This window comes from Cynocephalus volans, chromosome 2 (assembly GCF_027409185.1).
Source record: "Cynocephalus volans isolate mCynVol1 chromosome 2, mCynVol1.pri, whole genome shotgun sequence".
NCBI classification, from domain to species: domain Eukaryota; kingdom Metazoa; phylum Chordata; class Mammalia; order Dermoptera; family Cynocephalidae; genus Cynocephalus; species Cynocephalus volans.
Window position 1 is genome coordinate 200,516,764 of NC_084461.1, and position 24,891 is coordinate 200,541,654.

Genomic DNA, 24,891 nt, shown 5'->3' on the forward strand with positions numbered 1-24,891 from the left:
CATTCCCACCATCCTCTTAGCTAGATGTCCTTGTGCAATGAACAACCTGCCCAACTGTACATGGCAGTCCTGCCCTGCAGATTGGGTTAAGGGCCCATCCTCTTTGTCCTGTTATCACACAGGCTTCTCTCTTTCTAAGCAATTATCACACCAAATAAGATTGTTTGTACTGTCCTGCCCCTGCTTCCCCTCCCCCAGTACATATACACTTGGGTCATGAGACTCTCATGCCCTTGGTTTCTGTAGTCCTAATGCTCAGTGCAGTCCTGGCATGATCAATTCCAAATCTTCAGGAAAACAAAGGGAGTGGGGGAGTGAGGGAATAAGAGGGTGAAGGACGGAAGGAAGAAGGAGCACAAGGGGGAACAAAGACAATAAAGGGAGAGAAGGAAAAAAGGAAGGGAGGGAGGAGTGAGGAGAAAGGGAAGGGGATGGTTTAGAGGCCAGCCCGGCATGACTTGGGTGCCACCTGTGGGAGGGCCACTTTCAGAGTCTGACGGAAGGTAGAAGTCCTGAACCTCCTCAGCCCCAAGCTAACTGGTGTCTTTTCTCCTCTCCCAAGATGCTCACTCAGAGGGAGATGCTGGCCCTTCTGGTCCTCACCTGCTGCCCTCTGGAGCACTGGACAGCAGCAGTCTGGCTAAAGACAGCCCTGAAAAGAGAGTGACAACAGCCCCTCCGAATCCCATGCAGTCGGGGGAAGAGCTAGGCGAGCTAGAGTTGGAAGGGACAGCACCCTCCGTGCATCACGACTCCCCAGCCCTGTCACCTCTGCTTCCAGAGGAGGCTGGCACCAAGCACCCCTTCTCCCCCAGGAAGCAACTGCCTTCTCTCAAGCAGGTGAACTTGGCCAGGAAGCAGCTAAAGCCGACAGCCACCTCCACAGCCACCGTCCAGAGGGCAGGGTCCCAGCCAGCATCCTCGGGCCCGGGTCTCTTCTCCTCCTCCACGGAGAAGCCCCACCCACCAGGGGACCCGGATCCTGTCGTCTCCTTTGAGCCATCGTCAGAGGTGCCCTTCTGGCTGGACGAGAAGAAAGATGCGGTCCCCACGACGCCAGCACCCCTGCAAATCTCCCCCTTCACCTCGCAGCCATATGTGGCCCACACGCTGCCCCAGAAGCCGGACCCCGGGGAGCCCAACATACCTGACCAGGCCCAGGAGGCTGCCCCTGAGGATGCCAGCCCCATGAGCCTGGGGGACAAAGGTGAGAACGAGTTGACGGGGTCAGCCTCAGAAGAGAGCCAGGAGACCACCACGTCCACCATTATCACCACCACGGTCATCACCACTGAGCAGGCCCCAGGTATGCAGCCCCCAACTCCACCTGCCCTCCTGCAACAGCCATGAGGCACCCACTGTGTGCAGGGCAGGGAGGTGGAGGGGATCCAGGGACACCCAGGCCCCCACAGTTCCCATCTATTGAGCACTAACTATGAGTTTGGCCCTGTGGCTCAGAATTAAGATCTCCACTTCAAAGAGGAGACCACTGAGACCCCGGGACCCCAGCAACCTGCCCAAGGCCACACCACTAATGAGCTGGATTCAAAACTTTTTCATTTTGAAAGAGAATTGCCTAACCTGCTTAGAAAGCAGTAGCCTTTTCAAAGTGCTTTTACTTTGACCATTACATGTATTTCTCTTGACTGATAAAGTGCACTTGTGTGTTCCCGTCTTTCTTTTATCTTCTCTCCCATCTTCAAACACAGGAGAGTGACCACCACCTGCCAAGCACACATTGGTTTGGGGCAAATGCAATATGACCACTCATTAGAGAGTGAGCTCTGGGTTTGAATGGTGCTTGCTGTGTGAGCTTGGCCCAGACACAGCCCTTCTCTGGGCTTTTGTTTACTTGTCTCTAAAATGTGAATGAAAATCAGTCCTTATGAGGATAAATGGGATCACCCTGTGGACAAGTTAGAATGTCATCTACCAGCATATACCAAGTGGCCATTCCATGTCAACTATTGCTATTTTTATTATATGTTGATTCTGGAGCTGAAGAAGAATTAACAGCATTGGGAGGGGTGGGGACAGGAACATGCAGGTCCCCCTAGAGGCCCAGTTCCACCCCAGTTGTTCCTGGTGTCCTAATGAAAGTGCTTCCCTCCAGCTCTCTGCAGCGTGAGCTTCTCCGATCCTGAGGGGTACATTGACTCCAGCGACTACCCACCGCTGCCCCTCAACAACTTCCTGGAATGCACGTACAACGTGACAGTCTACACTGGCTACGGGGTGGAGCTCCAGGTAACCCCAGGAGGGTACCCTTCAGTGGCTTCCTCTTCCAGCAGGAAGGCTGTGGAGGACTGCCTGAGTCAGGCTTACTGTTACCTTCCTAACCAGTTTGGCTGTCTCTAACCAGGGCAATTTTAGCTGGGTTTCAGCGAATGAGTAGGAGTTCCCAACTCACTGCCCTGCTGAAATAGCTTGGAACACATGGAGGGGATGTGCTGATATATTGTGAGGCATTATACCCAGAAGGACTGTCCCTTGATACCTGCTTATCAACACACACACACACACACACACACACACACACACACTTGAAGTCCCACCTGGTTCACTTGATTAACTTTCACCTGTAAACTAAGAAAGGAGAGGCAGGGTGGCATAGCGCTCAAACAACCAGGTTTTAAGTCCCACCTCTTCCAGTTAAAGCTGCCTGACTTGGGCAAGGAACTTCCCCTCTCTGAGCCTCAGTTTCCCTTCCAGTAAAATAGAAACAATGTTACTGCTTTACAGAGTTTCATGGAGGAGTAAATATGACTGTGCACAGAGATCAGAAAGAACTTGACCAAAGCCCAGCAGAGAGAGAGAGAGATCATTTAGCCAGAGCCCAGCAGTGAGAGAGCGAACACTCCACACGTTACCAATTATCCTCAGCATGCTAATCACCCTAGTTCCCAGCCTTCCCCAACTGACTGCCCATCTTTAGAAGTGTTTTTAAAATGGACCAAAGAGACATGTCTGGGAGTGGTAAGCTATCCAGTTCACTGTCTCACAGAGGAGAGGAGGGATGTGAAGCCAGTGAAGGAAGCCATTATCACGTGGTGTCAGATCCTTCTAGGCCAAGGTCAGAGATCTAGATATGTTCTTTTTCTGGGAGGGTTTAATTTAATTTTGGGGGGGGGGGCAGCTGGCCAGTACAGGGATTGAACCCTGGACCTTGGTGTTATCAGCACCACATTCTAACCAACTGAACTAACCAGCCAGCCTAGCTATGTTGTTTTTCTAATCAGCAATAAAAAGCCATCGAAAGTTTTTCATCTATGTCAGTTGCGTGACCTTACCAAAACTTTACTTTAGAAAGGTTTTTTTTTTTTTTTACTTTTGCAAAAGTGTAAATGGTAAGCCATGCAGCAGAATCTGAGGTCTTTGTAGTCCCCAGAGCTAAGCATAGCCTGTGGCACATTGCAGGTGCTTAATAAATGCTTGTGGAGTTCAAATAAACTGAAGGAAAGTTGCGGTGTTTCTGATTTTGGTGCTTAATGAACCCTTCCCTCTATACCATGAAGAGATCCATCTCAGACTGTATGGAGCTCTTTGTCAGGCACAGTAGAATTCATTCATTGAGCACTTACCATGTACGAAGCAAAGCAGAGTGATATGGTGGTGTAGAAGGCTGAACTGACGCAGTGTCTGCCCTAAAAGAGTTCACAGATTAAGACAGAAACACGTTGGATGACACTCAATAAGAACTCTAGCAGGTGTTTATAGGGTAAGTTGTGGAATCACAGTGGAGGGACGGGCAAGCTCCTTGGCAGTCACGGAAGGTCTCACAGATGAGGGCAGTTTTAGTGGGGCATTGGCAAATGAGTAGGAGTTCATCAGAAAGAAAAGAGAGTAAGACATATGGCCTGCATGATGAAGGGCACTGGGAACTGAGGAAAGTACCCCCCCTCAAACACACACACACATGCTCCATTTGTTCAGTCTCCCTGTGTACAATTAAAGTATCTCCCTACTTTGTCCTCCCAGCCTTGAAAGTGGAAATGGCAAATCACTTGCTCAGTTCTTCGAGGAAGGGGCGGATGGCTCTGAGTTGCAGCCACCATTTAGAAGGATAAGAGAGTAGGCCTGAGAGTGCCCTAGAAATGAAGCCCCCACCCCCTGACTTGCCAATTCATGCAGAAGAGGAAAAAATGTATTCAATCATTTATTGAATTTATTGAGCACCTACTACATGCCAGGCACTATTCTGGGCACTGGGGACACTGAATAGCAAGGAAAAATCCCTACTTCCATGGAGTTTACATTCTCTCTGGAGACTGGACCTCAGGTACAACCTGATCAAACCCCTGCCTCCACCTGCCAGCTCCAGGAGAATGTATCTCAGCCACCAGCATCCAGACGCCTCTGTGACGGGCCTCTCTCATAGGACACAGCTACAGGGACCTCACAGACTACAGGTTCCTTGCAACAGCACTGTCCTGCAGCTTGCTTTCATTCTGTCTCCTTGGTCTTGAGGAAATGAGAGAGACCTAGATGTTCTCCGAGCTCCTATGAATGGGCTTGGGGCCCATCCGTCCCATTGACTAGTGGCTGTGTGAGTGTGATGTGTTAGTGATACCTGGGCTGGCTGGGGGTGCTGCATTGGTACGCTCAGCCTGGGAGGACCCTGTCTCCAAAATGACTGAGTTTCTCTCTGTCTGCCCCTGCCGGCCCCCAGGTGAAGAGCGTGAACCTGTCCGATGGGGAGCTGCTCTCCATCCGTGGGGTGGACGGCCCCACCCTGACAGTCCTGGCCAACCAGACACTCCTGGTGGAGGGGCAGGTAATTCGAAGCCCCACCAACACCATCTCCGTCTACTTCCGGACCTTCCAGGATGATGGCCTTGGGACCTTCCAGCTGCACTACCAGGGTAGGGCCAGGCCAAGGCTGGATGGGGGTGTCTCAGTTTCTTTCTTCAGCTTCTTTTTGGAGCCCACCATTCTCAAACTTTTTGTGCCAAGGACCCCCCTCTGGTAGTTTGGTAAAACTTACCCCTTCTCAGAGTAATGTTTCTAAAAGCACAAAACAAGATACGCTATATACAATTTTTAAAAAGAAGTCAGTCATTTTGAATTACAGTTGTCAAAATATTGTTCTAATTTGTGATATAATAATCTATGTGCTTCCACATTACTACATTAAATAATAATATCCCCCGATGGTTCTGATAATTACTGTAATTTTAGAGTACTGAGGAGCATAAGAAATATGTCAAGATATCCATTGGGATAGGAAGGTATCTGTGAATTCTCGTAGAGACAAAGTCGCAGGTTCTACTACTATGTTACAGTCTGTTGCCTGCACTCCTGATTGAAGGCAATACTGCAGCTCGGTTAGAGGCGATGAAAATCAGCAAGCCACTCTCCGCCCTTCAAGTCCATGACCCCTGAATTCAGTACACGAATCCCCTGGGAGTTCATAAATTCCTGGCAGAGAACATGTACCACAGATCCTTCCCTCTCTTTTCTTGCTCTACAATTTTTCTTTCTTTCCTTTTTGTCTGATTCGAGGTCTCCTCTCTTGTTTTCTGTTTATTCCTCTCTTCTCTTTCCTTTCTCCTTCCTTCTCTTCATTTCTCTCTTTTCTTGCTTCCTTTATTTCTTCCTTTCCTCCCTCCATCGCCTCTTCCTTCTCTGTCTCTCCTAATTCCTCTTTTCCTTCCTTCTTCCTCCCCCCCCCCACCTTGTCATCCCCTTTCCTCACCTCCTGGGCAGTTCCCATGACCTCAGGTCTCCCTTCCCTTAGCCGGGAGCTCCCTGTGGATACCCACCAGCTGCCGGAATATCTGAATGGAAAGTGGATGCATCAGCCTCGCTTCCAGATACTGGGAATCAGCCACGTTTATATAAAATTGACCAGACATCTGGAAAAGCAATTCACTTTTAACTTTTCCCTCAGAGGTTTCTGAGACAGGTAGATGACTGTCTATGGGAGGAGCCGCTTCATCCCAACTTCTCAGTATTGAGACCACCCTTCGTTGTCATTGTAAATTTAAAAATGAAAAAAAAAAAGAAATCTTGCCGAACCATAAGCTTGAATTTATTCCTCCTAAGTAGTTCTGGAAATACAGAAATTCTGTGCTGCAGAAGAGGTCAGATCATGGCTAGGGGTGTCGCTAGGATGAATTTGACATCCTCCTGCAAAAGTTGAGGCGCTAACTGTGGCCACACACACCCTTTACTAGCCCCAGCTAGTGAGTGCTAACTATGAACCAGAATTGCGCTGAGAAGGCTCTTTCTTGGCATTATCTCACTTAGTGCTTACCACCACCGGTGAGGCAGGGACAGCTATCAATGCCACTAGAAAGGTGAGGAAAGTAAAGCTCAGGGCAATGGGTCATTGTCTCAAGGTTACATAGTTTCTAAGTGACAGAGTAACAATGTAAACTCCCTTTGGTCTCTCTCCAAAAGCCAAGCCCTTAGCTCCCAGGCCAGTTGTTTTCAAGCTTTCATATCCTTGGGCCTTTCCTGAAGAGCTGATCCAAGAGTCTGCATTTTTAACAAACACCTGAGATGTGTGTGCAGGTGGGACTATCCTACCAAGACGATCCTGCCCCTCCTATGCCCAAGGAGAAGCCTATTCTTTGTACACATAGGGGGAGGCTCAAATGAGGTATGGGAACTCATTTTTCACCCCAAACCTGCTGTCCCTCATTAAGCAGGGTGGGGAGTTTGAGCCCTTATAAAGTGCTAACTGGGCAGCTTCAGCATCATACGATCTGTGAGAGTCACAAAAATACTGTCCTCCAGTGCTGCGGAGTCCCCAGGGGCCTCATCTTTTCTCAGTACAAATTGGCTCCCAGAATGTGGGTCACATTCTTGGTCTCTCCCTCTGAGGGCTGACTGTGTCTCCTTTGTATCTCTTCCCAGCCTTTATGCTGAGCTGCAACTTTCCCCGCCGTCCTGACTCTGGGGATGTCACAGTGATGGACCTGCACTCAGGCGGGATGGCCCACTTCCACTGCCACCTGGGCTATGAGCTGCAGGGTGCCCAGACACTGACCTGCATCAATGCCTCCAAGCCCCACTGGAGCAGCCAGGAGCCCATCTGCTCAGGTATGCTCCAGCCTCAGCCAAACCAGACACCATGGTCTTACTAAGAGGGGAGAGATCAACCCCCAAGACATCAAGAGTGACCTCAGGAATTGGCTGTCAGCCCAGGGGAAGGGACTGCTCCAAATACAGATGACTGCCACCATTGAAATTTGTTTGAATTGGGGTAAAATACACATGACAAGAAATTTGCCATGAGAGGCATTTAGTGCATTCACAATATTATGCAACCATCACCACTATCTAGTTCAAGAAGATCTTTATCACCCCAAACAGAAACCCTGTACCCATTAGCAGTCAGTCCCCATTCCCTCTCCCCCAATCCCCTAGCAACCACAAGTCTACTTTCTGTCTCTATGGATTCGCCTATTATGGATGTTTCACATAAAAGGATTCACACAATATGTGACTTTTATATATGACTTATTTCACTTACCATAACATTTTCAAGGTTCATACATGTTGTAGCATATATCAGTACTTCATTCCTTTTTATGGCTGAATAATATTCCATTGTATGGATATATCACATTTTGTTTATCCATTAATTCATTGGCGGACATTTGAGTTGTTTCCATTTTTTAGCTATTATAAATAATACTGCTATGAACATTTGTATATAAATTTTTGTGTGGACATGAGTTTTCATTTCTCTTAGGTATATGAGTATACCCAGGAGTAGAATTGCTGGGTCCTATGATGATTTTGTGTTTAACTTTCTGAGGAGTCACCAAACTATTTTTCACAGCAGCTGCACCATTTTATTTTCCCACCAGCAGCGCACAATGACACCAATTTCTCCACATCCTTGCCAATACTTGCTATTTTCCATGTTGTTGTTTATTCTAGACATCCTCGTGGCTATAAAGGTATCTCATTGTGGTTTTGATTTGCATTTCCCTGATGACTAATGATGTCAAACATTTTTTCATGAGCTTGTTGGCCATTTGTATATCTTCTTAGGAAATATTTCCATTCATGTTCTTTGCCCTTTTAAAAATTGGGTTGTGTATCTCTTTATTGTTGGGTTGTAAGACTTCTATATATATTCTGGATACTAGACTCTTGTAAGATATATAATTTTCAAATATTTTCTTTCATTCTGTGGGTTGTGTTTTCACTTCACGATAGTGTTATTTAATGCAAAAAGTTTAAATTAATTTGTTTTTCTTTTGTTTCTTGATCTTTGGTTATGACTGCTGCCATTTTTTGAGCCCAGCCAATATGTGCTGAGCACCATGCTAAGGGCTGCAGTTAACCTTCCTAGCAATCCCATAGCAGCAATTATTATCCCCATTTTATAGGTGAGGCTCATAGAGGTGAAGTCACTTACCCAAACTCACTAGATGGAAATTGTTGAAGGTAGCCTGCTATCACAGTCTGATGCCCTCCAGTAAAGAGAAGTGGGCCTCTGGGCCCACAGCTAGAATGTGAGACTTCAAAGGCAGAAAGACTCCTAAGCCCACGTGGGTGGTTTTTTATCATTCAGATCCTTTCCTATCTACATGATCATTCAACAAACATCAAGTGCCCACTGTGTGTAGGCACTGCACCGCACCTCGTGCTAATGCTATTACAGGGACCCTGACCCACTCCATGCCCTCACAGAGTGTCTGGTCTAGTGCAGGATGCAGTGTATACATGAGCAACAGGTGAGCAAACATGATGGTAACAGATCATGTTAAGTACTGGGAAAGATATTCACAAGGTGGAATGATGCAGAGTAAGTGGGGATAGACAAGATGTCAGTTATTGGGAGAGGTGTTGCAATGGAGGAGGGTATTCAGGGAGAAGATATGATAGTGGACCTAGCCTTGGGGGGTAGGAGTGGATGGGAGAGGGAACAGGGAAAGATTCCCTGAGGACAAGACTCTTAAACCAGGATCTGGATGTTGAGTAGGAGATCATTAGACTGAAGGTAAAAGATGGAAAATATTGTTCCAGGTAGAGGAACTAGCATATGTAAAGGTTTAGAGGTGGGAAGGAACTCAGTGAGTTTGAGGAAGTAAAAAAGGACCAATCTGACTAAAGTGCAGGGAAAACAGCAGTATAGGAGACTGGGGCAGTGGTCAGCAACCATATTTCTCAAGGTCTTCAGACCATGAGAAGCTGTATGGATCTGGCAGGAAGTATTTACAAGGATTTAAGCATAGAAGAGATTGCTCTGGCTTCCATGTGGCAAACAGATTGTTGGGGGTGGTCAGAGTGGATCCATGGAGACCAGTTAGCATCTACTATTTCATATGAGCTCAGGGAGGTAGGATTACCACTTCACAGATAAAGAGAATGAGGCTTAGATAGAGAAAGTAACATGATTGAAATGTTGAGAGTGAGTCCAGAGCCCTTATCTCCTGGGCTCTGTCCCTCACACTTTCATCACTCAAAGCACGGTCCCCAACCAGAAAGACTATTAGAAATGCTCAATCCTGGGCCACATGTAAGACCAACTGAATCAGAATCTTCATCTTAACATGCCTCTTGGGTGATTCATGTGCACATTATAGTTTGAGAAACATTGGGCTGTTTCATACTGTTTCAGCACCAATGGGTGCAGCCTTGATCATCTTTAGCTATCAAGAGAGCAAAACCCTTTTAGATTCCCATAAGTCCTGGTGGTGGCCAGGAAGGTATCAGTTTTGCATAATAACTGGAGTGCCTACTGTGTGCCAGGCTATGAGCCTTGTACAGGAGAAAACTGGGAATAAGAAAACAATTCCTGCCCTCTAGGCATTCATAGTCAAGTGAAATCCAAAAAGCAAATGAGAGCTGGTGATAAATTCTGGGATTTAATTGCTGCAGTACTGTTCCCCAAGACCCTTCAGAATTTTTCTTTCTTTTTTTTAACAAAGAAAAAAATCTAAATCATAGGGCAGTTGGTCTTCACGCTTCTCTCACGTTAATTTTTATCTATGTGTGAAATCAGGGAAGAATTAAGCCTCAATTTGTGCTGAGAACGATGGATGGGGAGCCACGGCTGGCAAATTGAAACCAAACAGAGCCAGCAGTCGGCTTAATAAGGCAAAGAAGGAAGCAGAGAGGCAACAAATGTGTAGTAGCTCGAGGAGGACAGATGGCCAGCGCTCCCCACCAGGGACAGTGTCCTTCGTCTCTCAGCTCCTGAGCACAGCGCAATAATGCTGGCTACATTTTGAGTACCTACTCTATGCCAGGGACGGCACCAAGCTGTCTACGTACATCGTTTCATTGATTTCTCACTACAATTCTATAAGGAGGGTGGAATTGTTATCACCATTTTCCTAAACTGAAGGCGCAGAGAACTTAAGTGACTTGTCCTTGATCCTCAGCAGATCATTGCACAACTGAGATTTGAACCTAGGGCTGGCTTACTTGAGAGGACAATCTCTCCTCTGCAGCGCAGAATGGCAGCCTGGAGAGACAATGAATTCAGTGCTCTGTCCGTGGTTCTGAAATAAGCACAGCGCTTCTTGGCAATGTCTTCGCTGTAGGTCACAGCAGAGTCCAGAACAGAGAGGGAAGCTATCCACGCTTCTCCTCTACTGCAAGCCCTATTCCCTATTTATTCATACAGCCGTTCAATAAACACTCAATGAGTACCTGCCCTGTGTCTATCTTTGAGCTGGTGCTGGAGGTACAAAAAGGAAAAAAAATTCATTTCATCCAATAAACATTTATATAACACCCACTATGTACCATGCACCTTTCTGGATCAGCAGAATATCATCATGAAAAAGACATAGGCCAGAGTAGTGGTTTTAATAATAGATTCTGGAATGAGGCAGCTTGAGCTTGAGTCCCAACTACTCCACTTACTAGCTGTGTGTCCTTGAGCAAGTAGCTTAACACTTCTGAACTTTTTGTCCTCTTTTGCAAAACGTATAGTTGTTGTTTATTCCGTAAATATTTACTGAGCACGTGCTATATACCAGGAACTCTTCTGTTTACTGGTGGTATCATAAAAACAAATAAACAAAAAATAGTTCCAGCTCTTGTGGAACCTACATTTTACAGAGGGAGAAATACATAACAAAGCAAATAAACAAAGACATATATTCTATTTTTAAATGGGGATGAGAGTGATGAAGAAAGATTGAGCAGAAAATCAAAATGAGAGTGATGGGAGGCAATATTTGAGCAGAGACCTGTAGGAGATGAGAGAGGGAGCCATGAGGATAACTTCATATTACCCACAAAGTTTACACTTTAGTCCTCTGTGAGGTGGTTCCAAATGGCCTGTCCAAATTTTGCTTCCTGTCCTTCTATTCCTCTGAAAATGGAGAAGGAACCAAGGGACTTGTGCTTGAGAAGGAAGATTTTTCAAACTTCTTTGATCCTCCTAAAAAAAAAAAAAAAATAGAGATGGCTCCCAACACTCAAAACCCTGATTTTGGCACAGGGCTTTACCCAATCGTGATCTTCAGATGTACTTCACATCCCTTCCTCCTGAACTGACTGCTGAGCTCTGGGAGAGGTGCCTGTGCCCACCAGCTCTGCTTGGTTTTAGAAAATTCAGAATAACTCTCTCAAACAGTACATGAGAAATCAATTTCCTAAGAACCAAATAACTCCTAAGAATAAGAATGCCTCCTTACTTGTGAACTGGAAAAAGTTATACAACTCTTTCCAGTGCACAAATCACATTTTAATATTTCTTTATTAGATTTTTATGATAAAAGTAATATATGATTCTGGTAAAAAGAAAATTTGTCAAGAAATGCAAAAACATATAAGATAGGAGCAAATCACATTTCTCCTTATGGTCTCAATTGATCCTTGCAAATAGCTCATTGAAATAGGCATAGCAGACCATTTTCTAACATGCACTTTTTTTTCACTTAAAATAGTGAGCATTTTCCTATATTCTTAAGGGGCTTTGAGAACATGGTCTTTAATAACTGCATGGATGGAGTATATTTATTTTACTAAACATCTCTGAGTGGACATTCATGTTGTTTCTCATTTTCACTCTTAGAAACAAGGTAGCAGTGAATATCCTCATTCATAAATCTTTATGCAAATCTCTGAATTTTTTCTTAGGATAAATTCTTAGAACCATAATTGCTAGGTCAAAGTGTTTGAGCACACTTTCTAGACTTTTCACTGAATTGCCCTCCTGAAAGTTCCTAACAATTTGTACTCTAACCAGTCATGGATGAGAGTAAACATTTCTCATCACATTTACCATCTCCAAATTTTATTGCTGCCTTTTATTGTGACCAATTAGGTAGATGAAAGTAGAATATAATTCAGATTTGCATTTCCTCTATTATCAGTGAAGCTGAATCTTTTAGTGCTTACTAAACACTAAAAATACATTTCTTCTTTTGTAATCTGCCTATTAATGTCCTTCTTGATTACCATTTTATAATTAAAAGTCTGGGCACAACCATCACCATAGAAGAGTTCCTAAATCACAGTCATTCTCTACCTTGAAACACATGTTGATGGTTCCAGTCGTGAAGTGCGGTCTCCTGTCAAACAGGATGACTCCCTCCCAGGAGGACAAGTCCCTTTTAAGCCTTCTCTCTCCTCACTTTGTTTCCTCTACCTCAGGTCTCTCCTGTTTCACTCTAGCTAAGAGGTGGGAGGGGGATCAGGGGAGCATAAAACACTCACTTCCTCTCTCTGCTCTCCCCTCATTGCCTGCCCATTCCTACTTTCCGGACCCAGCCCCTTGTGGAGGGGCTGTGTACAACGCCACCATCGGTCGTGTCCTCTCCCCAAGTTACCCTGGAAATGCCAATGGGAGCCAATTCTGCGTGTGGACGATAGAAGCTCCAGAAGGCCAGAAGTTGCATCTGCACTTTGAGAGGCTGTTGCTGCATGAGAAGGACAGGTAAACTTCTGAAGGTCCCCAACCAACCAGCCCCATTCTCTCTCAGAGTGTTAGAATGGGGCTAGGGTGGGAGTCTTGAAATGGCTGAAGCTTTGGCTCATGGAATTCAAGAAAGGAAGAACTGGGAAGCATGGCAAGGATCTCAGAGACCATCAAGTGCAATCTCTTTCTTTTACACAGAAACACATACAGAGGGAGGGGACTTGTCCCAGGTCACACAGCAGGGTAGCAGAAGAGACAAGAAGGGAATATCGGTCCCCCACACTGCGCCACTTCATTCTTTCTCTTGCACATTACTTTTTGCACTTGAAAAAAGGGGGATTATTTATTGAGCACCTGCTCTGGGTCCGGTCATGTATTAGGCTTTATGGAGAGCAGGAGAGAAGTAAAGAACACTGGTTTCTGGTATGATAGGAAGTTAGATGGAAAAATGAGTCTTATGCACATGAAATAACTAGGGAGAAGTTACGAAGCAACATGTAAGTGAGAGCATGTCTGCAGACTCTGATATGCAGAGAATCCAGAATCTCAAGTCTTTAATATTCTAAAAACTCACTCTAGAATATTCTAGAAAACTAGGACCTTAGCTGCTTAGACTTGCTGTCTTAGGTTGGACTCCCTTGGAAACAGACATGGTGACAAGAATTTGAGGGAAAAATAGTTTATTTGGGAGCTGCTCCTAGTAAGCCATAATAGTAGGGCATGAAAAAGTGAGACAATATAGTACACACTAATAAGCAGGTGATTGCTGGGGAAACTGAGATTCTGTCCACTGGGGACATCTGAGGCACTGAGAGCACACCTCAGAGCAATCCTCCTGGAGGAGAGAGGGAGCTGGGGTATTTCTCCACCAACCCCTATCATAGGTGAAGGATGCTCCTGGGCATGCCAACTCCCCAGCCTTGCCTACCGCCCCTCGAGCTGGTTGAGCTGGCTGATTCTCAGAGACTTTGTGTAGGAAGGCAGCAGAAAGTGTGGGAGCAGTGAGTGCTAAGGGGATATGAGGGGATAGGACACCAGTAGCATTTACTACACTTCCAGGATGCCAGCACCTTAGAATTCTGGAGGCTTACAAACTTTGATCCTAGAATTTTAGTGTCCTGGATTCTTTGATATTTTAAACCTAGACCCATAACTCTTTAGGTTGGAAAGGACTCTCATAAATAAAATAATAATAATAGAAACAGACAAGTGAATAATTTGCCCATCTCTTGAGTCCACTTCCCTGCAAGTAGTCCAGCTTTATCCTGAACAAATTCATATCAATAAATCCCTGCTTTAAAGTGTAAAGTATAGAACAGGGGCTCCTGAACATGGCTTCTCGGTGGCATCAGAATAACCTAGGGACACCTTTAAAAATCAGATTCTCAGTTCTTCCTCCTGGAAACTCCAGTTGGGAAACCACGCATAGGAACCCTTGGAAGGACACTTTTTAAAACTTAGACCTCAGTTCTGCCTCTTTTGAATGGTTCTGGAGAGCAACCAAGTTTGTACCAGACAAAAAAATGAGCAGAAAGAGAAAAAAAGTTAACCGAAGTGAGTATTTTCTGAAATTTATTGAAATCATGACAGATGGGCCAAACAGACACACTGGCACTGCTCACTAGTAGTTTCTATGGGGCCCTGCAAAGATCATGAAAAGTATGAGCTGACAATCGCCAGGGAAAGCTAGTTCTCAAGTGTGTCTGTAGAGAAAGAAGTTTGTAGTATTTCATCAAGGTTAAAGGTCAATGCAAAAAAAGGTGAAGATACTCACTGTGCTAAGAAGAAAAGACAAATTAATTTTATCTGTCCCGTGCACTTTATTGAGGGGAAAATGTCTAAAATGCCACAATGTGTCAGCTTCAAGAGCTCAGAGCTAGGTAAGACTGCACATAGGAAATGGGACTCTGATCTAAACCTTGGAAAGAGAATGGATAAAGGAAGCCCGAAACAGTGGGAGGAGTACTTCAAGCCTGGAGAATTTAGAGGGTAGGAGGTGCTGCTGCAAAGGTTCTCATGGGAAGCAGGAGGAAATAAACCTGGCGAGGCAAATTGGGGTCATATCCCAAAGGGCTTTAGATGCCGGGCTACCTCTACAGGCAACAGAGAGCCATGGGAGGACTTTTAGTAGAGAAGGAACATGAAGAAAGATTTTAAGATGATTCTTCTCCAAATGAAGCCCTTCTAAACTCCAGCTCCATGATAGGCAGCATAAAAGGTGGGTTCTTTGGTCAGACATGTTTAGGAGACACTGTAGGCCCACGCTATCCCTGTCTTGGAAGGTCCTAACACACGTTAGCCAGAAAAGGTACTGACAAGTCCTGCAGGAAAAAAGTAATTTTTCTGTTTTGTTTAACCCAGCACTTCCCAAACCCATTTGACCTCAGACTATATAAGGATTTGAGATAAAATGTATTACTACTGAAGACATTTTCCTGAGAACATAGCCAGGAAATTGCTATTTTTAAAAGACTGATAGACTCTAGAGATTCTGAGATCTTGGGATTTTCCTCCAGAGCAACCCTCTTTGCCAAAGTCTTCTGTTCTTTAAAAGGGGAGTCCTGGCTCACAGTCCCCAAGATACAGCAGAGTCAGCAGGGATCAGAAGACGGCGGAGGTGCCCCTCCCTACTCCTGGGATGGCCCCTGGCCTCACAGCCCCCCGCTTCATCTCACCGACACTAGACACATGGAAAAATGAGCAAACTGTGGCTCCAAATGGATGCATCTTGGTGACATTAGAAACTCATCTGGGCAACATAAAATAAACCCTTTTTATGAGTCATAGTGAAAAATTCAAAGGGCTAAAAATGTGTGTCTGTGACTCCATACAAGAAACTTCACTGATTTGTGTACTGTTTTCTTCCCCACTTTTGCAAAATTTATTTTAAAATGCCAAGGTTAGCAAGGAGTCAGGTATAAAATGGCTTTAGTAAAACAATAAAAATGAACACCCAACATTTTGACTAGCACATTTTATTTTTCAGGGCACTTTATTTTGAAATATTCTCAAAGCCTACCTGTAAGATTGGTGGTGAAAGAATGATTGGAAAGATGTCATGATTCCTCCCCTCTCAGTTGGGGGGACTGAGAGCCAAAGTTGTGTTGAGACTTAAGTAAACTCAGACAGGGGGGAACTGGGAACTGGAAATCAGGACTCCTGACTCCTCACACAGTGCTCTTAGGAAATGAAGATCAGAGGCAGAGCCTGGTAGGAGCCAAATGCTTAGTAAGTATGACTTTCATACCTACTCTGGACTGGACACTTTATGCTCATGGTCTCTAATCCTCACACATTGATGTAGGTCTGATTGTACCCATTTTACAGGTAGGGAAACAGAGGCTCAGAGAGGTGAAGTGTTCCTGTCCAAAGTCACACAGCTCAGAAGTCACAGAGTCAGGACTCAAACCTAGGTCTGCCTCACTATATATGCCACTGTTTCAGCAATGATATTAGTCCATGAATCCCAATTTTTCAATTAATAATAATAATAAATGTCAATTAATTAGTATGGTTCATTACATCATACACATCACACAGCCTACAACCTCAGAATAAACCCATTAGGAATCTGCAACAAGCATTTAATCCCATTCTAGAAAAGAGGGAACAGCTTGTCTGAGCAAGTAAGAGGCAAAGTCAGGACTTGAGTCCAGGAATGAGACTCCAGAGGTAGCAGTCACTGCAGTCCCCTCCCACGGATGTGTGTCCATGACTCAGGAAGATCTCTCAGTGTCCCTCCTCTCCTTTCCCACCACCAGGATGATGGTCCACAGCGGGCAGACCAACAAGTCCACTCTTCTCTATGACTCTCTTCAAACCGAGAGTGTCCCCTTCGAGGGCCTGCTGAGCGAAAGCAACACCATCCGCATCGAGTTCACATCTGACCAGGCCCGGGCAGCCTCAGCCTTCAACATCCGATTTGAGGGTGAGGGTCGCTGGGGGCCTCTCCTCTTGGGGTTGTGACCTGGGAGCAGGGGAGTCATGGGGGACTGGGACAGGGTCCTGGGATGTAGAGATCTGGACTACTGAAGATGGGAGAGAGCCAGTGGTCAGACTGACCCTTTATTTTCAGAGACAGACTCTTGGTCTGATTGTTAATGCCTACCACTTACTGAACACTAACTGCATGCTGCATGTGCGCCATCTGTTTGGTACTCCCCACACTGAGATGTTAGAACTGTTACTGTCTCCGATTGTAAAGGAGGGAACTGAGCTTTAGGGAACTTGGGTGACTTGCTACCAAAGCTACCACTTAGTAAGAATGGGTCTGACTTCTGTCCAGCCTGCATCAGGGCCCTTGAACTCAGCTCTACCCCACCCAGTGAGACCTCTTAGAGTCCAGCTACCTCTTCTTCCAAGAGGAATTAGCAAGGGCCTCTCCTATTCAGACCCTGACACTTTAAAAAAGGTATTTTACCTACCTTGGGGGACTTTCTTTTCTGATGTTCCCAAGAAGGGTTGGTCCTTATTATAGACAAACATATGGTTTCCAGTGGCAGAAATGAGAACTCTGAAGTCATGGGACATGGGAAGGATACCTAGGGGATATGGAAAAAATTAAAACACAACAATTCTGCAGAACTGAGAAGGTAGAAACTCTTATTCCCATTTTAGATATGAAAAAAGTGAGTCTCCAAGAAGTCAAGCAAATGACCCAAGGGTTCTCAGCAGGTCAGCTGCAACTGGAACACGTGGTCTGGTGCTCGTTTTCCTCAGAGATTTCCTAAACGGCAAGAGGGGCCCCATGTTCTAAGACACAGCACTGTGGGGTGGCCCTTGACTCATCTGAGCTGCTGCCCCTCTTTTTACCCCCACCCCAGCCTTTGAAAAAGGCCACTGCTATGAGCCCTACATTCAGAATGGGAACTTCACCACATCCGACCCGACCTATAACATTGGGACCATAGTGGAATTCACCTGCGACCCTGGCCACTCCCTGGAGCAGGGTCCGGCCATCATCGAGTGCATCAATGTGCGGGACCCGTACTGGAACGACACGGAGCCCCTATGCAGAGGTGAGCGAGCCGTTACCCTCTTCCCAGGGCCCCCCAGGGAACTCCACCCCTTCAGCTGGGAAGACCAAGGCCCCAACAGAGGAATGTCCCCAGTTTACACACCGATTTGAGGATTAGAACCCACTCCAGGGCTCACTATCCTTTGGATCAGGGTTGCTGCTGGTCCTCGGGGAAATGACAAAATCACAAATTTTGAAAGGTGCCCCTTCCTCCAGGGTGAACAACTTGGTGAGCAGATCACTGCATGGATTTCAGCTCTTACATACTCTGCTATGCACCCTTGTGCAGTGCACAAACCACTCAACAATACATGTCAGCCCTGGCTCTCATTAATAATAATGATAACAATAGTTGTTAATACTTGTGAAGTAATTATGTCATAGGCACTCTGCCAAGGACTGTATGTGCATGATCTAGTTTCATTCTCACCACAACCCTAGATATTATTATCCCCATGTACAGATGAGGAAACCAATGCTGTGAAGTGACATGTCTAAGAACACACTGAGGGTAATTGGCCGAGACAGAAAAGGGACTCAGGTCTCTGTTCTCAGAGACTTAGGCTCTGAGCCCCTCTGGACAATGATGGCTATGTAGAATCCTCACCTGCATGGGCTACCAGTGGCCTGCCCTACTCATGTCCCCATATTTAAGGTCACCGAGCCACCCAAGCCTGGATTTCCTGGTGGCATGTGGAGTAATGAAGGGTGTCCTCCCTCCTGGCAGCCGCTGCCTGGATGGTGGTTGGTGTGAAATCACAACTTTGCCATGGTGAGGGATTGATCCCTGTATTAAATGTGCTGGTTTAACAGAGCAGAATTTATTGGTGCTTTGGCCTCTGCCATGTTGAGAACTTTCCAAAGCAATAAACACAGAGTGGAATTTAAAGGGCACCAGCCACAGCCACATTTCTCCCTTCACTTCAGGGCCAAAGCCTTTCACAGCAATGTTAATTAATTATTGAGCACCTGCCATGTGCCAGGCACAGTGCTGCATGTTTGACATTTATGAGCTCAATCGAGCCTCAAAGTAACCCAATGAGTCCAGCAGGGATGTTACCCTCATTTTGCAGAGAAGGAAAGCTGAGGCTCCAAGAAGTTGCATACCTTGTCCCAGGGCCTGTTGGTGGGCTGGGAACCTGGGCGCACCTGACTTGAGTGTACCGTCGCCTAGCCACTGCTCAATCTGCACGAGGGCAGAGCTAAAGAGGAGACAGGTGGCAGCTCTCATGTCATCATTCCACACACGTGTACTGACTGCCTGAGGTGAGGGCACCTGTCCATGATACAGAGATCCACGTTTGTCCGACTTCATAGTCTACACTCTTAACTGCTATGCCATATTGGCTTCCTTACAAATAAAGTTTGTCTGTCTTTTACAGCCATGTGTGGTGGAGAACTTTCTGCTGTGGCTGGAGTGGTGCTGTCCCCAAATTGGCCAGAGCCCTATGTGGAAGGTGAAGATTGTATCTGGAAGATCCACGTGGGGGAAGAGAAACGGATCTTCTTAGATATCCAGTTGTGAGTGTTTTTGATGGGTGGCCCCACAATCCAGCCAAATTTGGGATATTGGGGAATAAATAGGTCCTGCTTTATTCTTTCAACTAGTAGTAATTAAGCACCTACTATGTGGCAGGGACTGAGCAAAGAACTGGAGTCCCCACAGTGAGACCAATAAAAATAACAGCTGCTGCAGCAGCAACAGCACACACACACACACACACACACACTGAATCCCTGTCTTCAGAAAATTCAGTCTACTAAAGAAACAGATATTAAATGAAGATATGTACAAATATTGCACAATGTAACTGTAATAAGCAATGCAAGAGAAGATTTATAGTGCTATGAGGTTCTATAATGGGGATTTGATATAGATAGGAAGGTAGGAAAAGACTTCCCCAAGTATCTGATACTAATGCTCAGAACTAAAGGATGAATTGGAGTGATGCAGCCAAAAGGAGCAGAATGTGCAAAGGCCCTGTGGCAAAAGCAAACGTGTCATTTTCAAAGGAATAAATGGCCAGTGTGGTCAGAGAAATGAGGGCACTGTACTACGTACTCAGTATACTACAGTGGTTTGTTTTCCTGTCTGTCTCTCTCAGCTAGACCAGAAGGTCCTCTCAGACAGGGCCTCATAGGACTTACCTGTTTCCAGAATCTAGCACAGAGCCTAACACATAGTCGGTGCTCAATAAATAATTGCTGAATGAAAAAGTGTTTAATGAATGGATTTACCTGGCTGTAGGGCTGTGGTTTCTAAACTTGGTGGGAGTAACTATTAGATGCTCCATCCAGAACTTTCCTCCCTAACTCCCCAAAAGGGTGACACTCACAGGGATCAGGGAGGCACCTGCTCTGGGCCAGATGTGCTAGTGATTGCTCTACATATTTACATCTTAGGTAATTCTCACAAATAACCCTTCCTGGAGGGCAATTATCCCCATTTTCTGGATGAGGCAGCTGAGGCTCAGGGAGGCCACCCAGTTAGCAAGCAGCAAAGCTGAAATCCAGGCTTTTGTGGCTTCTTGGCCATGCTCTTCCAATTTCCTCATGTGAGATGGGGATGAGAAGGGGTCAGAGACAGGTGGCAGTGTCTGAAGAAAGCAGAAGAAAAGACTTCCCAGCAAACCCAGGTGGCTGAGGGGGCACAGGGTGGAGGAGGAGATGCCAAAATCCAGCAGGTTTGGAAACAGCACTCGAGCTGCCTGGCTCTGCAGAGGAGCTGTGCGAGAGAAGAGGGAAATCATCTGCAAATTATTAGTGACTGCCTTTTGAGGCTACTCCTTAGGGGAAGCAGACATATCCTCAGAAGATGTCCCAGGACCTTCTTCTGTGTCAGCTGAGTCAAAGACTTAAAACAGAGCTTGAACAGTTGCTCCTTGTGGACTTGGGGCCAGGCTGACCTAGGAAAGAATTCCACCTCCTTCACTTCCCAGCTGTGTGACTAGAAGCTACTTTCTAGGCCTCAGTTTCTCTCATCGGTACTGGGGAATTGGAACGTCGGTGCTTTGTGGCTACTGGAGGCTCATTGCCTCACTCACTCAGTTCTCAATTAGAGCTCATCGTCTCCTCCACATTCCCTTCTGTCTGACTTCTAGAGCCTAGAATCAGATGCTCATTCATTCATTCATTCATTCATTCATTCAAGACATAGTTGCTGACTGTCTACTATGAGCCAAGCACAATTTTAGATGCTGGAAAGCTTCTGATCATTGTACCTTCAGCAGTAAAGTTTATATTAGATAAGAGTGGATTGGATTGTCTCTTTTAACTCTAGAAAAAAAACATGGCTGTATGCCTACTGAACACCAGCACCGGGCTAAGTGCTGGAGGTACAGTTGTGAGAAAAGCAGAACAGTCTCCACCCTCAGTGTCCAGGGTGTGAGGTGAACAAGAAACTGTATGAAATGTGATAGGAGAAATGATGGGGGAGGACAGGCAGCAGAGGGAGCCTGAGTAAAGTCAGGGAGGGCCTCCAGGAGGAAGTGACTTCTCAGCTAGGGTGAGAGAGAAGGTAGGCAGATGAAGAGGGCAAAGGAAGAGCATCCCTGACACCCATGCAGACAGCATCTGCAAAGCCTGGGAATGAGAGAGTGTTGCCCACTTAGTAACTTAAGGCAAGTTTGATGTGGCTGGAGCATGAAGATGGGGTAGGGTTACAGAGGGAATGGGTCAAAGGAAGGTTCTGGGGTCTTCATAGCTTCAGCTTCAAATAGAAAACTCCATTCTAAAGTTTCTTCCCCTTTCTTCCCCTAAGAAGCCTTCTGTGGTTCCCCACTACCTGCGTGATAAATATAAACTTACGGTCCCAGTAACCCCAGGAGTTACTGGACACACCACTTCAATCTTCAGCCAAGAGAAGGTAAAATCATCCCCTGGGTTCTTGGTTTCTCTTGCAGGGATTCCACCCAGCCCCAAGTCCCTCAAAATTGTCTGCGATTCCTCCCTTCTGCTTGGCTTGGCTGTCCTCTCCTCACAGAGAGCCTCCCAGATGGGTGGTTTTAGTTAAACAGGACTGCTGACATCTCCCTTTGGTGCCAGAGGCCTGGAGGAGGAAACAGGAAAATGTGAATCTTGCTTTCATCTTCTCTAGGCATCAAATATTCAGTTAACCTTCGGCGTCATACAGGACTTGGTTTTATTTCCACCAGTAAGCACAAGTGCAGCAGGGCGGCCCATCTGGTAACCTTAAGCAGTTAAAGCAAAAATCCTTCCCCAAAGCCAGGCCTTCAGCATTAGCCTCAGGAAGAGGACTCTCGCAGAGGGCAGACTTTCTCTCTTCTGGTCATTTTGGCAGCACCAGATTGAGCGTTGACTGGGAGGGAGGACCACTAGCTTCCCTCCTCCATGCCCTGAGCATCCCTGGACTCATCACCTAGCCTCTCAGGACTTCAGATTCCTCCTGTGCAAAATGATGGGTTCCCTAGAACCAAGGGTAGATGCAAACTCAAACCGCTTCAGAGCCAGGCAAGTCACATAAATACAGGAATTGGGCTGGTGTGAGATCATTTGGGGGAGGGGTGGTCTGTGATGAACTGGGAAGTACATGCCCCACCTAAAATCATCTAAATTTGAGCTTTTAGAATAATGCCCCCTGCAAAAAAATGTGTACTGCCTAGATTCAACCTGAGGGCCACCAGTTTGCAACCCTTGCTCTAGACAGTGACTAAGGCCCTTTCTCATTGCAACAATAAAGAAATTTACGTTACTGAGCACTTACTATTTGCAAGGTTCTTTACAAACATTAATTTTTATTTTTTATATGTAAAAAATAAATTGTATTGTTTACTCCTCAGAGTAATCCTATGAGCTGGGTACAACTATTATATCCAGCTCATATCCACTTGCTTCTCACCATTTTACTGGGAAGTCGAAGAGGCATCTCACATAAAATGTATCTAGAATTAAACTCCTGATTCTTCTTCCTAGACCTGTTTTACCCTATCTTTCCCATTTCAGTAAGGAGCCATTCTTCCTACCAGCTGCTCAGGAAACAAACACAAACAAACAAACAAAACCTTGGAGTTATTCTGGCCCAGTGGAGTGCTTATAAATGTTCATACTTGCTTTCTTGGCAGGTGAGAGGAGGAGCCAGATTTGTAGCATTTGCCAATTTCCATGGTGTAAATACTCCCACCATGGCAATTTCAAGCTACTAACATAAGGACAACAGGCTCGCCAAATGCCTGGACATTTAACAATTGGCTCTCACCAGCCAGTGTGAGCTGCCTCCAGCACACTCGCTGTGAACTGGATTCTTCTCTCTCTCCTCAAAACTCTACAGTAGCTCCACAGTTTATTCAGAATTAAATCCAAAGTTCTTACAAAAGGCCCTATGTGATCTGGCCCTGGTCACTTCTCCTACATCACTTCAGTTCACTCTCCTGTTCGCTGTCTACATTTGACCACACCAGCCTCCTTGCTGATCCACACACATACCCCAGGGCCTTTGAACTTGCTGTCTTCTCTCCCCACAGGATGTCCTGCCCCAACTACCTGCATAGCTTACACCCTATCTCTCTGTCCTGTTTCCTTGCTTCACTGTCCCCACAGCACTCACCACAACCCAACACACTGCACATTGTTTTATTTGTTGAAGTATTTCAACCCCAACCTCCTCCACCTAGAACATTACTTTTATGAAAACAGAAGGGGTTTTTTCATGTTTTATTCACTGCTATAACCCCAGCATATAATCCAGTGTCTGGCCCATAGTATGTGCTCAATAAATAAGAATCAATAAAATAAAAGTAATAGGGTCATATAGCCATGGAGTCTCAAAGCCAGAATTTGAACCCAAATTCATGTCCAGCTGGCTAGGATGCACAAGGAGGAAACAAAGGTCAGGAAAGTATGAGAAGACCCTCTGGAGACATGGCCTCCATTTGTCAATAAACCCATGTTTATTACATGACAAGAAACCTGGTTGATAAGAAGTAACATTTTGGCTAAAAATTATTAGGTAACAGTAGTGGAAGACCCCCCAAGAAAAAGGTTTTATAGAGTTAGAGTATCAAAGGATTCGCCAACACAGACCTTAGAATCAGAATATCTAGGGTGGGAAGACTTCACAGTTCCCTAACTGAGTGATGCTCAAATCCACTGGAAGAGCTTAGGGACTAAGTGGGGTGGGATTTGAGGAGACCATACTGTTTTTCTAGATAGTCTGGGCACCAAATGCTAAGCCAAGTTGAAGTTGCTGGTGGGACCATAGACGGGGCCAATGCGGAGGGCATTGTCCTTCCCAGGGCGGCTGCCACACCCTCCACAGGGCAAGCAGCCAGCATCAACCCAGGGCCTTAGGACTTGAAGTGACATCAAAATCTATTTGGTCACAGTTTCAATCATCATGGGCATGTTGTGACAACTGTAATTTTGTCATTGAGCAAGTTCAATTGTATTCTACAGATATTTATTGAGGACCCACTACGTAGCAGGTACTGTGGCTGGGATCCAGTGGTAAGCAAGACAGATGCAGCCCTGTCCTTGGGGGGAGACACATTGTAAGCTGACAAGCAAGAGGGAGTATAGGAGCCTAGGCGCCCAGAGGCTGGAAGGAGAGCTTGGCAGGAGACACAAAAGAAAAGTTTTCCTGAGAAAGTAATGTCTAAGTCAGTGGTTCTCAACTGGGGCGATTTTGCCACAGGGGACACTTGCCGATGTCTGGAGGCATTTCTGGTTGTAACAGTTGGGGGATGGGGTAGAGGGTGCTCCTGGCATCTAGTGCATAGACACCGGGGGTGCTACTAGGTGTCCTGTAGTGCACAGGACAGTCCCCACCACAAAGAATTAACTGACCCAAAGCTGAGAAACCCTAATCTGTGCTGAGATCTGAAGGACAGATAGAAGATGGGCAAAGATGAAGGGAAACAGTGTTCCAGCAAAAAGGAATAGCATGTTCTAAGGTCCATCCATAGGCAAGAAAGCACAGCTCTCTTCTTATTTGTTCATGATACTTAAGATTTGCTGAGCGCTTAGTATATCCCAGGCATCTTAACAACAAGCACGTGGAGTGGGTTCTGTTATCATC

At 45.8% G+C, this 24,891-nt stretch overlaps 1 protein-coding gene across 1 annotated transcript in view; it reads left to right on the top strand.

The window, feature by feature from the left end:
• The window catches only part of SEZ6L (seizure related 6 homolog like), a 189,466-nt gene that overhangs the window by 116,155 nt on the left and 48,420 nt on the right, over positions 1-24,891 (top strand). The window contains exons 2-9 of the mRNA XM_063087741.1: positions 563-1,306; positions 2,114-2,247; positions 4,670-4,862; positions 6,862-7,047; positions 12,694-12,859; positions 16,603-16,769; positions 17,665-17,859; positions 19,241-19,379. Coding sequence (XP_062943811.1) covers positions 563-1,306; positions 2,114-2,247; positions 4,670-4,862; positions 6,862-7,047; positions 12,694-12,859; positions 16,603-16,769; positions 17,665-17,859; positions 19,241-19,379 — 1,924 coding nt within the window. The remainder of the gene's footprint in view (positions 1-562; positions 1,307-2,113; positions 2,248-4,669; positions 4,863-6,861; positions 7,048-12,693; positions 12,860-16,602; positions 16,770-17,664; positions 17,860-19,240; positions 19,380-24,891) is intronic.